This window comes from Cyprinus carpio, chromosome A12 (genome assembly GCF_018340385.1).
Source record: "Cyprinus carpio isolate SPL01 chromosome A12, ASM1834038v1, whole genome shotgun sequence".
NCBI lineage: Eukaryota > Metazoa > Chordata > Actinopteri > Cypriniformes > Cyprinidae > Cyprinus > Cyprinus carpio.
In genome coordinates this window covers 5,774,735-5,788,201 of record NC_056583.1, presented here as the reverse complement: position 1 = coordinate 5,788,201, position 13,467 = coordinate 5,774,735, and the positions used below count along the sequence as shown (strand labels likewise).

General features: G+C 35.3%; 1 protein-coding gene across 7 annotated transcripts in view; it reads left to right on the top strand.

Moving 5' to 3' along the window:
• LOC109052661 (exocyst complex component 6) overlaps positions 1 to 13,467 on the top strand; it is a 48,327-nt gene that overhangs the window by 8,389 nt on the left and 26,471 nt on the right. For all 7 annotated transcript variants that reach the window (XM_042767262.1, XM_042767261.1, XM_042767258.1 and 4 more), the window contains exons 2-11: positions 1,810 to 1,981; positions 4,055 to 4,102; positions 4,232 to 4,322; positions 4,736 to 4,781; positions 7,084 to 7,288; positions 7,659 to 7,808; positions 8,118 to 8,186; positions 10,307 to 10,390; positions 10,471 to 10,517; positions 10,634 to 10,754. In XM_042767262.1, the coding sequence (XP_042623196.1) occupies positions 1,810 to 1,981; positions 4,055 to 4,102; positions 4,232 to 4,322; positions 4,736 to 4,781; positions 7,084 to 7,288; positions 7,659 to 7,808; positions 8,118 to 8,186; positions 10,307 to 10,390; positions 10,471 to 10,517; positions 10,634 to 10,754 (1,033 nt within the window). The remainder of the gene's footprint in view (positions 1 to 1,809; positions 1,982 to 4,054; positions 4,103 to 4,231; positions 4,323 to 4,735; positions 4,782 to 7,083; positions 7,289 to 7,658; positions 7,809 to 8,117; positions 8,187 to 10,306; positions 10,391 to 10,470; positions 10,518 to 10,633; positions 10,755 to 13,467) is intronic.

The window sequence follows — 13,467 nt, the reverse complement described above, 5'->3', positions numbered from 1 at the left end:
ATGATTCATAATGCTTTATAATGAGTTACTTAATTTTTTCAGGTAATTCAGACACCTCTATAAAACAAGGAAGCAGAACTTTGTTAGGCCAACACCATGTCACCATGCATGCACTTGCAATTTAACATTATTTATAAAATTATTTTTAAAACAGTCCGTTTTTACATGAATTTCTAAAAACATTCCTTTAATCTCAGTGTGGCTATATTTCATTATGTATGAGTATCATTATGTATTATGTATATGATGTTGGGAAACCACTTCATGTTCAGTGTAAAGCACAAGAGAGCCACTGATCTATGGCTGCTGGTTTGTTTAAAATATATGCATCAGTGATTCGATATGCTCTGTTCCCTTGTTGCCCACAGGGTGGCGCACTTGGAGAACTATTCATGCATCTCTTCAGCTGCAGCACATTCTACACTTTAGTGGTTCTTTTTTCTTCTTTTTTTTTAGGCTGCTACACTGTCTTGTGTATAAAATATATATGAATATAAACAATTCATTTATACTGTGCTGAAAAATATTATAGAGTGTGGTATTGTGAAGACTATTAAATTAAACAATTGTTTAATGTATATATTACAGTTTTTAATTAATATTTTAATTAAATTTTCACTTTTATATTTTAACGTTTTAGTTAAGTTGTTTTTTTTAATATATTTATTTTAAAAAATAATTTAGTTTTAGTTTGTTATTTTAGTACACCAAAAATGTTGCCATGGTAACTAGCTGAAATAAGTTTATTTCAGTTCATTTTTATTTTATTTCAAGTAACAAAATTGCTTTAGTTAATAAACCTGCAATATATTTTAGAAACTTCAAAATTAAGGTATATATCCCTCAAAAATTAAGATTCTGTTGTCATTTACTTACCTTCATTTCATTCCAAAACAATAACTGACTTTCTTCCGCAGGACACAAAAAATATATTTAGAAGAATATTGGTAACCAATCAACTTTGATGACCATTGATATCCAATGTACCCATGCACTCAACTGTCACATCAAAAATAACAAAGCAAACCATAAAATAAACAAACACATCTTTAAAAACATCCCTTTAAGATACATATTATTAGAAGAATCTTTTCAAAAAAAGGTCCTCTAGGTAAATGTTAAAACCCCCTAAGTTTCCACAGACCCAAATGAGAAAGCCCCATATCTAGAGACCACAGGTTCTGCATTATAAAATACCATGACATCTTATACCGTTTTCTGAATCCAGTCAATCACTAAAAAACTTTTTTTTTAACATCCTTGAAATATCCAGCTTTGAAATATTTTATGGAAGTAAAATGTGCAGTTCACTGTTTCATGTTGATTGTGAATGATAAGTAATGCAGTACGGTGTCAGCTGGTGCAGTTCCCTTCACACTTCCTCTGGATCTGTGTCAGGAAGTGAGTGAAGCCCCTGAATGATCTCGGACTGTTCTTCTTCACTGAGAGAGCCATCTGGAGCACTGAGGAGGGCAGCACACTCTGTGATCTCACAGCACACTGAAGAAGCAGTCCATCTGTTGGCCTCCCCTCGCCAGCTCTCAGCTACTGTAACACACATGCTCTTAGACTGATAACACCACACGAGACTCCTGCAGAGTATTGACATGTGTGTGTGTAATCTGAAAGGGAATCACAAAGTGTTTACACAAAAATAACTTCAAAATGTTGTATGTTATATGTAAAAAAAAAAAAATGAAGATGAGATGACCATCCATGGGACACTTTAAGATCTTTTAAAGAATATTTCTGCAGTATCTCTGTGTGTTTGAACTAGTTTTATGTATTACTTTGATGTTTGTTTTATAGATCCGTTTACGATGATCAGCCCAACGCACACAAAAGGTTTATGGAGAAACTTGATGCCAGAATACGCAACCATGACAGAGAGATTGAGAAAATGTGCAACTTCCATCATCAGGGATTCGTGGACGCCATCACAGAACTGCTGAAAGTCAGAGCAGACGCTGAGAAGCTGATGGTACGTGGAAATCATAATTGTAATTATTTTAGGGATTGGAAGCATATTATGCATTCTTATTATTGAGAAATATATATATTTTTATAATATTATATATATAATTAATGTTGTCCTGTTAAATATTGTGGCAGTACTATATAATAGTATAGTATATAATAATAGTATCAGAAATATATATATATATATATATATATATATATATATATATATATATATATATATATATATATATATATATATAGATATATATATATATATATAGAGAGAGTTAAATTTTAAGTTAAATCCTGTTGAAAAGCTTTTCATTAATATTCATGGAATCAATTTAGTGGAATCAATTCAAAATGCTTTATTAGTCCTTGACCTTGTGTGCAGTTTAATACTTTGTATTTTTATAATGGTGCATATTGTGCAGTTTAATACTTTGTATTTTTATAATGGTGCATATTAAGGAAAAAGATCAAATATTATAAATTGTGTTAATTTAGTGAAAAACAAACGTTTTACCCTGTTTTAAATTTTGTAGTGTTTTCATCTGGAACCTGTCTGGCCATTTTAGATATTATTATTATTATGATTATTAAAAATATGTTGATGTATGTGATGATTAACATCAGAAGGCTGACATGATTATCTCAGTATTGTTTGTATATAATGTTGTTAATATTGAATGATTATCATATTAATATATCATATTTTTTGTGTGATACATCAAGTTACTGCAAAGAATACCATTATGCTACCATGGTACTTTTTTTTTTTTTGCTAATGTTTTTTGGGGAATATTAAGAATGCCCTATATGCTTCAAGTGAAATCTATTTTAGAGTTCAATTCAGGAGTTCGATACAGTTTGCCAAAGCGAGCTTTCTATTAAATATTCATCTTAACTTTGGATGAATAGAGGTTCTGCGTAACACACCTCCATATTTTGTAAAACAGGTCTTGTCACTTCCAGTTCAGGTTTTATGGTAAATATGGAGCTGTCATGCTCAAGATGCCTTCAAAGGTGATACCAATGCTGAGCATAACCGGTGTCCATTACATATGCAAACTTTTCTCGGTCATCCCCAATACAATGTATACATTCTTCTACAATGGAGTGTATAGTAGACAATTATATTGCCTTGAAATTGCATTAAGAAATGTTAAGCACCACTCTCCAGAAATATGAATTATGCATAATTGTGCAGATTTGATTAATGTTATTTGTTAGTTTCCTCAGACCAGTGCTCACTCCCGTGGAATGGAGACATGCCCATGGTGTCTAGTTTTTATCCACGATGGTTGGGTCTTTGTGCGTTCACTGGGTTCAGGCCTTGCTCTGGAATCGCACGCCAATTCTCTTTAGCTCCCTTTCAACTTCCCAGAGTGAAAGATGGTGACCAAACGGCACAGGAGTGGCTCACCAATACTCGTAATTAGACGCACATTATATAAAGCATATTCAGTTAACAAGAGAGCACATACGGCATCAATGAGGTCACTGCTCCCTCTTTGTTCACAAATAAATTAGATTTTTAATAAACTCAAAAAGTGGTTCCTTATTACGATGATCTAATGAGACTTAATATGTGGGAAAGTCTGTGGCCATGTGGTCCGTGCACCTGCAGCACTTTTTTGATGTTAATCAGCCACCCAGTGTTTGTGTTCAGCTGAAAAAGAAAAAAAAAATAAGAAAAAAACAATGTTTAATTACCAGAAAATGCTACCCGCATTTTACCCCAGACAATGAATGGCACATAGAGCTCATTGAATTACCAAGAAGGGACCAATGGTCAATTGGGTCATTGATTTGGATTGTTTGACAGAGCCAGAAGAACAACCAAAGTTCAAAAATCCCAAGTAAAATTGAGAAGTTTGTCACAGAATCTGTTAGAAAGGGCTGTCAGAAGCGATTACCGGCCATAAAAGCCTCCCGCCGACCAAAAGTTCAAGTTTCCGCTGCACATTTAATTTAAATTTGCATGGCTTTGTTCTTGACTCCTCATGAAGTATGATCTGATTACAAGGGTGAGCAGTTACAACAGGGAATCGTGGGCTTATTTGTCTAACAAAAGTGATATTATGTTTTGGGCCAAGTGAGCGACACCAATCGAAGACTTCAAGACGCCGGACGGGAGGTATGGCACAGTCTGGCTTTGTTAGTATGTCTGCCGTTAGATGGGCAGAAGCAAAGAATGTTGATTATCAAACAATAGCGCAGAGAGGACTGTTGTGGGCTTCACACTCTTTGACCTTCCCTTATGTAAGTGACGGCACAAACGGAGGAGGTCATCCGCTGCCGAATTCAACAGAGGAACATGGCCACCACGGTGGAGAAGCTGCAGCTCTGCATTCCCGGTGAGATGATGCGTTCGCGTAAAAATATCAACTGTAACCGTGACGCTTTTGTCATTGTTTCCCAAAGATTTCATCAAATGACTATTAAAAACGATCAAGGTACTGTAAACGCCAGTGTTTCCAGGTTTCTTGTTACAGTAATGAGTCCAGGTCCTCTGTGTTTATATTTGATGGTCTCTCTGACTTAAAACTTGATACAACGGTTCCTAGCTGCTGTTTTGTTTTTACAGTGGTTTAATCAAGAAACCTATTGGATCATTCTGTAGATAAATGCAGTTAGGTTGTGGTTTCTTTGGTCTGTTTCTTTCAAAAAGGCATAATCGAAGTTTATGAAGTGGTTATAGTTCACTGAATGGCGAAAATTTTTCAGTTTTTACTTGAAATCATGCTGTCTTTTGTTTACATCTCTGCAGTCCTGGAAATGTACAGCAAATTGAAGGAGCAGCTTGAATCGAAAAGGTAACTTGCTGCTTATTTGGGCTAATGTGAGTTTTTATCTTTATTGCAAATCAGTCATATTCATTAATGGTGACAAAATAGGTAAGAATCTCTTTAAAAAGGATTTTTTTTAAATAAAAAAAACCCCCTCATGATATTAAACTAAATATTATATAAGTTGCATCAAAGGTTTAAGGTTTGCACTTTGCGGTCAAATACAGTTTAAAACTATTATTTTGGTGATTGATATGTTCCAGGAATAAAAAATGTAAAATTTGATAATAAGTAATGAAACAATGCATTGTGCAAGTTTGTTATTTTTAAGCCCATGTTGCATATATACCAATGGATATATTTTAATTATTTGGAATAATTATGTATTTTTTGAAGATTCTGATGCTCACAAAACCTTTGTGTTTAATCAAAAATACAGTAAAAATTATAACTTCAATTTTTTTTTTTTTTTAAACAGTTGTGCTGCTATTTTTTTAGAAACTGGTCGTTTTTTGGGGGGGATTCTTTGATAAACAACAAAAAACAGTATTTATTTGAACCTGAAAATTTTGTATCATTATAAATGTCTTTACTGTCACTGTTGATCAGTTTAATGCATCCTTGCTGAATAAAAGTATTCATGCCTTTATTTTTATGTATTTATTTATTTTTTTAAACTTACTTAATTTTGAGTGGTAGTTTATCACGGTTCACAAAATATAAACCACAGCAAAAACTGTTTTCAGCGTTGATAGTGATAAGAACTGTTTCTTGAGCGGCAAATCAGCATATTAGAATGATTCCTGAAGGATCATTTAATGCTGAAGACTGGAATAATGATACAAAAAATTCAGCTTTGCCATCCTAGGAATAAATTACATTTTAAAATATATTCTAATAGCAAACTGTTATTTTAAATTGTAAGAATATTTCACAATGTTACAGTTTTTACTGTATTGTAAAAACTTGTTTTCAGAAACATTAAAAAAAGCAATTATTCAAAACTTTTGACCAGTAGTGTATTCTGTAAAAAAAAAAAAAAGCCACAACTTTAAATTAAACTTTCAAATAAGTTTTGAAGATCCCATGTTTTCCCACGACTCTCTTGAAAGCAGCATACTTCCATGAATTTGGTCACCACACTAATCAATACAAGCACAATATGTAATGAATTGGGTGTGAAGAGCACAGGAACACAAGCCTTTAATAAACTTCTGTGTTTGTTGTGGTAGTATTGTAGTTATTCAATTCTTATAAACTCCCACCTGTGACAACACATTTAATATTAATGCAGCAAAGCTGCAACATTGCTTATCAACCGTAAACTGTCTGTAGTTAACTATAAGAACTCTTACTTAGCGAATTAATAACTTACTCTGACAGTTATAGTAATATTCTGAGTTCAGTAAGTTAAGCTAAATCAACAGCATTTATGGCAACAGAAACTGACCTGTGTCTTGTTCTCTTTAAAAAAAAAAAAGGAACAATAATGCACTTGCAACAAAAATGAATAGTGCAAGTTTTTATTGAAATGTCAAGCTTATAATTTTATAAAAACTCTTCAAACTTGTTTGAGCTGTAAAGTTTTATTTTTACTGTTATGTTAGGGTTTTATGGCAACAGACTTGTAAAAGTTAATATGACGTTACACTGAAAAGGTTAGTAAGCAGTTTTCTTCACACTAAAATCAGGTTAATGCACGTATGGTTTACATCTTGTGGCTGTACTGTTGAAACAGTGAGTACAGATTGGCCCCATTCACTTTCATCATGATACGATCTAACACTGATTCTCTTAGCCAGAGATAGGATTTTTACACATACCTCAAAACATGCCACAATACAATTACAATTTGATTCGATTTATCATGAAATTATGTGCTTAAGTTACACAGTAATATTTTTAACTAACAATTGCAACCAAAGTATAAAATGAACTTTTAATTGATCTCCTTGAAAGTTGCCAATACTATATTCCAGTTGGTTGTTATAACTTATCAAATATTTCATGTCACCTCTGTGAAATGCATAGAACAGTCGATGGACATGAGTGTCAAAATAAAGGTGCATCTTATTGTTTGTATGTGTGTGTTGTTTCAGTAGATCATATTAATAGTCATTTGATCAATGGCTCAATCCATTTCAATGTATTGTTTTAGCCTAACTGTGTCTAACTGTAACCCATATTTTTCCCTTTTTTTTAAAAGAATATTAAAACCAACTTACTCTTTATTATCATCTCATTCTGTTATCTTATTGATATTTCAGTGATTTTATGGGGTTTTAGGGACTGGTAAACTGATGACTGACATGATTCTTTTCCTTTTCAGATACTACTCTGCATTGAAAACCATGGAGCAGCTAGAAAACATTTATATTCCCAGAGTGAGCCAGTACAGGTTCTGCCAAATCATGGCTGAGACACTCCCAAAACTCAGAGAGGAGATTAAGGAGATCTCCATGTCTGACCTGAAAGACTTCTTGGAGAGTATCCGAAAGCACTCGGATAAAATTGGTGAAACTGCAATGAGACAGGTTGGATTTTGTTTTGTTTTAAATGTTGCTGTTTCAAAACCTAGTCTATGGTTGCATCCTAACTGAATAGATGCTCATAAGTGACTGATTTGGAGTGCTGTACATAGGTGTCTACATATCATTCAAAGTGCATGAGAGAATAGACTGATTTCAGAGTTTGCTGTTTGCATGTTAATGCTGCCTATCTTTTGGAACCAAACCTGTGGTGCTTTAAATTGATCTATGTGACACCTGACTAGGTTTTGAAATGAAGATAATGTGTACTAAATTTGTTGCACGCATAGCAAATAGAAATCTAAAGTTGCAGTGACTGGCATTGTAGACTGTTGACGTTATTCTTGGTTTTCTCTCCGTCACTCTGTTTTCTCAGGCTCAGCAGCACCGTACGTTTAACAGTGCGGTGCAGAAGCAGGTGACTCTGAGCTGTGCCAAACCTCTGTACGGTCTGAACAGCCGAACACCCCTTAATCACAATGGCCTGAGCGCAGAGGCAACGGATGAAGAGGAGATGGATGAGGAGGTAGCATCATCAAACCCAAAATAACATCCTTTTTTGAAGCGCCATACTGTGGCCCTGCTTTATGTATGGCATTAACATCCAGGACTTCTCGAAAACATCCAGATTTCATCCCAAAATTATATTTGACCAAGAAAATTCATTTAGAATCATTATATTTATTTATTTTTATAACTGCAAACATTTTTGTTGTTTGATCACTATTCAATTCACAGATATCTGTTCAAAACATCATAAAAATAGTTGAAGCTTCACTGTTTAATCCATTGCCACAGGAAATGTTCTTTTAACCTTTGTCGGTTTTCTTTTTAAGTCTTGACGGCACAGGATCTGGTGGATTTTTCGCCAGTCTACCGATGTCTTCACATCTACACTGTTTTGGTAATTCCAAGTGTCTCTTTCACTCCAGATGTGCCGGGCACACAGTGAACAACCGATATATCAACAGCCCGTCTCCATAACATGTTATGAAAGCCTGTTTGGGTTTTGCAATAGAACACAATATGTGTTTTATTGAGAAACATTCCTGTTGATCTGTTTCTAATAGGCCTCTGAGTTGACAGTGCGTTTTCATTGAAACGCTTTTCTCCCAAGTGGCTCCTCAAACATTAATGGCTTATAAAAGCAATGGGATTTCCAGAGTTTTGACTGTCATGCCATCAATATTATTTTTGCTTTAAACCAAACGCAAACTGTGGAGAGGTGAGATTGAGTTTGTTAGCGCTTGGTGCCATCGCTCATCTGGTCAGAACTAATCCCGAGGCCTTCAACACGCCAACAAAAGGGGTCAGAATGCAGCATCTAATGGGACTGACCGAGCAGTAACCCCCCTTTCGCCGTAAAAACAAAGCAGTGAAAAAGTTCCTCGCTTCGACATTCAGATTGTGCACAAACTGCGGTGCATTCACTGGCCGTAGGATGAGTCGAGGGCTTTCCCCTCAATGGTTCAGTTAATGAGAACATGAGCGCTTTTGACCGTTGTGCTACCCGAGCGCTCACATGTGCTGGCAAGGGCCGAGGGCCACTCTTCAGCCACACACAGGTGTTTTATACAGTATTCACAGAAATTGCATGTTTCAATTAACGTATGCTAACTGTAAACACACGACTCTGCCTACATTTCAGTCAAACCATAAAAACGTACCTGTACATACACTTCACTGTAGTTTCCACTATGCAACAAAACGGCAACCAGTTTTATTCCTTTTCACACAAATTGTGAGAACGTGGAGAATAATCCATAAATAGAGACAGTTCCTTGCACAATACTATGTTTTGACCTCAAAATACATCAATTTTAATGTTTGCATCACATAACGGGCCTTATGCACCCGCCGCAATGCGTCACAGGTGTTTTTGCTAGTTTCATCCCGATGCAGTTTTCATTTTCCTGTCCTGTGCCATGTTGTTTAAATAGCAAATGCATTTGCACCCATTTGTGTGCACATGGGCGAGCTGGTCCAAAAACAGACATGTGTTCAGGTGCATTGTTGGCGCGTTGCTATTTTGAAGAACTGAAAATAGACTGAAACAAAAAAAATATTGCGCCATTGACTTTAAACTAGGTTTGAGTTGGTCTATGGTGCTATTTTTTTTGTTATTTGAAGAGTGCGTTAGTAGAAAATGCGCCTCTGGGCGGGTCCACAACACGCGTTCACTTGGCTTATTACACACAGGGACGCGCAGCAGCACACAAATATGCCAAATATTAAAAATTAAAGGATTACAGTGTAAAAGAATATTATTGTGTAGGCTACATAAATATAAAAATGCCATACATGTCATAATGGATAGTCATTGCGTGTATCAGATTTAGCCTACCTATTTGCTCGCGCATGAGCAGATCCGTTTGCTCTCTGGAGACGTATTCAGTTTAAATAACGAATCCGTCATGGCGCGAGTGCAACTCGCTCTTAAAGGGGATGGTAGATGAGACTCTGATTGGTTTATTGCACGTTATGTCCAAAAAAACACCCATTACTCATTAAGAGAATAGGGACAACCCTTTAAGACCACGTGCCGGGAGCACCGAACGTTTTTCCCATCATTATGCTAGCAAAAGTGGATTCCGAAACGCCCTAAGTGCACCTGCGCCATGCACTTTAGACCATGCTCTTAGATCGTTAAAATAGGGCCCAACCTGTTCATATGTATGGCTTTTCAGATGTAGTAAACTTGCTTGGGAGCCCACCTGATACAGCATTGCACTTGTGATATGGAGTTCTAGAATATGACTACCATGAAACTCGAGGCACAAAAGAGCTCAGTAGAAAGCGCCGTTAAACAACAACAACAATTGAAATTGAAAATTAATTGCTGAAGTCAATCAGTGATGCTACAGTTGACTGGTTTGCGTTCCGTGTCTTGTGTGCCTCAACCTGATTCATCTCCAGTGCAGTTTGCTTTGGGGTAAAATGAACAATTACATGCCGTGCAAGTTAAATGCTCTTGTAGAAATCAAATTAAATGGATATTAATTCGTTTTTTCTGTTTCTTTATAGGGAGACAGAGAGACATTTGAAAATTACTATAGGAAGCAAAGAAAAAAACAAGCAAGACTAGTACTGCAGCCTCAGTCTAACATGGTTAGTATTCTTTGATCTTTGAACAATTCTGTCCGTTTTAGTTGTTTTTCTATTTTTTAATTATATGTGCTTCACTCCAGCACGAGACAGTGGAGGGCTACAGGAAGTACTTTAATCAGATTGTTGGGTAAGTTAAATCTGGATTTATTTGTGAAGTTATTTATGTGCAGGGCAGTAAGTCTGTTTTCTCATCTACAGAGTCAATGTACTTCAAGTAATGCCATCTCCCATCATGCTTTGCAGGTTCTTTGTGGTGGAGGATCACATATTACATGCTACCCAAGGCCTGGTGACCAGAGCCTTCACAGACGAGCTGTGGAACATGGCCCTGTCCAAAATCATTGCAGTGCTCCGCACACACTCTGTGAGTCCCGCACACACACTCATCCCAACTGAGTCCGAGCACTGCGGGGGATGCATACGGAGTCGCATGCAAGGATCTGACATCCCCCTATCTTTCTCTCTCCGTTGTGCTCTGGACGGAGTCTCCTTTTTTTGTGATTGAAAGTTAGCTAGCTGTGGGAGAGAGCAGGCTTGACCCCTTTGTTCGGGCCGCAGGACTCAGGCTGTGAGCTTCAGCCGCAGGGTATTTGCATAATCCCTCACTGATTTACAACTGACTGGCCCTCCAAACACACTCTCAGAATCTTAGAATATTCACAGTTAATCTGCTGTTATTGTTGCAATCTGTCCTCATTAGGCCCAACTGACCTCTCCATTAGATCAGATTGAATGGATCGCCACTGAAAGGGCTCACCAGGAAATGCTTCCAATTATCATTCCAAATGCCTTGTTTTGAAAATAAACTTCACTGAAAGACACAACTAAAGCCTTCTTAGCTCCTGAGCTGCCTGCTCTGAAGTTCTAATTCTAATTCTTCTAAATTTAGCAAATAATTGCAGAGAAACAGCAAGTAAAACATTGAAATTTTTAAGTAGAAATACTGATTTTTTTTCTTGTAAAATGTACTCCAGTAATCTTGAAAAGATAAGATAGTTTTTGGTCTAATTGAAGTCATTTAAATGTGTTATTTCCAAGGATTGATACCTGACACCAGAATATTCTATATAGTTAAAGAAGGAAAACTCATGGTGATTCACTGGTCAAAATGTGTGGGAACCTTAAGTGTGTAACTCAAAGTTCAATACATACTTCTCAGGCTGCAGTTATACACTCACAAAAGCAAATTTTTATTTTTTATATATTATATTTTTATATTATAAAAGTTATTTTTTATTAAACCAACCAAAAATGACTAATCTGATGATATATGAAAATATGACAAAATATGTTAGTTTAAAGGGGTCATATGACGTTGCTGAAAAAGAACATTATTTTGTGTATTTGGTGTAATGAAATGTGTTTATGCAGTTTAAGGTTAAAAAAAAACTTATTTTCCACATACTGTACATTATTGTTTCTCCTCTATGCCCCGCCTTCTGAAACGCATCGATTTTTACAAAGCGCATCGCTCTGAAAAGCAGGTGTGCTGTGATTAGCCAGCTATCCAGCGCGTTGTGATTGGCCGAATGCCTCAAGCATGTGACGGAAATGTTACACCTCTTAACATATTGTGATGCCTTGTCCGGCCGGAGCCACAAGACATAAACATAAAACCCATTATAAACATGATATAAACATGATTTCTACGAAGGAGCATACATTGTGCGTGCGGCAACCACATGTAATGACTCCGGGCTGGACTCCGCTTCGTCCACAGTGAAAGCCCATTCTGCAATCCACAGTGCAAAGTTGATGTATTTCCTCAGACGAAGCGGATATCATCCTCTTTTGGAAGGCCAAACAAAGTAGTTTTGCTTTATTTGTAATATTAATAATTAGTTTTTATGGTAAATACGTTCCAATTTTATTAATTATTGTGTAATTATATTATGTAATAAAAAGTGAATAAATAATACACCTAAATATGAATTAAGAATATTATAAATAATAATAATTGATAGAAAATTTTAAATAATTTAAAATAATAAAAATGTATTTAAACAATTACATAATAACATATATAACATTATAACATTATCAATAATTTAAAGTAATGACGTAAATAGTATCCCATGAAAATATTCAAAGGTCTTTGTTTTGTTCCTGTTTGAGGGGTTAGATATCCACGTGTGTGTGTGTGTGTGTGTTTGTGTTCTTGTCCACATGCTTGTCAATGAAGTACATCATGTCCTGAAGTGTGGAGTGACGGCGTGTGTTGCAGCCTGACCAGTGCTTATTTAACCGTGTGATTTACACACTCACTCCCCTCGTCTGAGAGGCAGGCCACTGTGCCCTATCTAAATGTTTAACAAGAGAATCACACTAGTGCAAGGGGCTGTAAATCAAACTCGCAGCTCCTGTACAACCACCCTCACTATCAAACCACACCAACCTGGAAGAGACTCGTCTGGCTCTTGGTTAAAAGCTCTGGAGATCTTTGCGGATGCTATAGCTGCTGCCAGCCATATGTTAATGTTGATAGTGGTTTCTCTCATAGTGTTAGGGTAAACTCACATCTGCAGTTCATCGTAAATCATTAACTAGTTAAACACTCATCCGTAATTGATTGGGAACTGCATTAGGTTGGCAAAAACTGGGGCAGCAACATGTTTCTATTGCCATTCCAGCTCGAGTTACTATAACTATAACTACACACACACACATACATAAAATGTGTGTGTTTGTGTGTGTGTGTGTGTGTGTGTGTGTGTGTATACTATATATATATATATATATATATATATATTTATATATATATATATATATATATATATATATATATAAATATATATATATACACACACAGTTTATTTATATAGTATTTTTTGTAATTTTGGTAATACCTAGTTTACACAGCGCATAACATTATTATTATTATTAATAATTATTATTATTAATAATAATAGAAATTCTATTATTTAAATAAATAATAATAAATGTATTATTAATCACATAAATGCAATAAATCAATGTTATTTTATTTTATAATATATATTTTATATATATTTATATGTATATATATATATATATATATATATATATATATATATATATATATATATATATATATATAT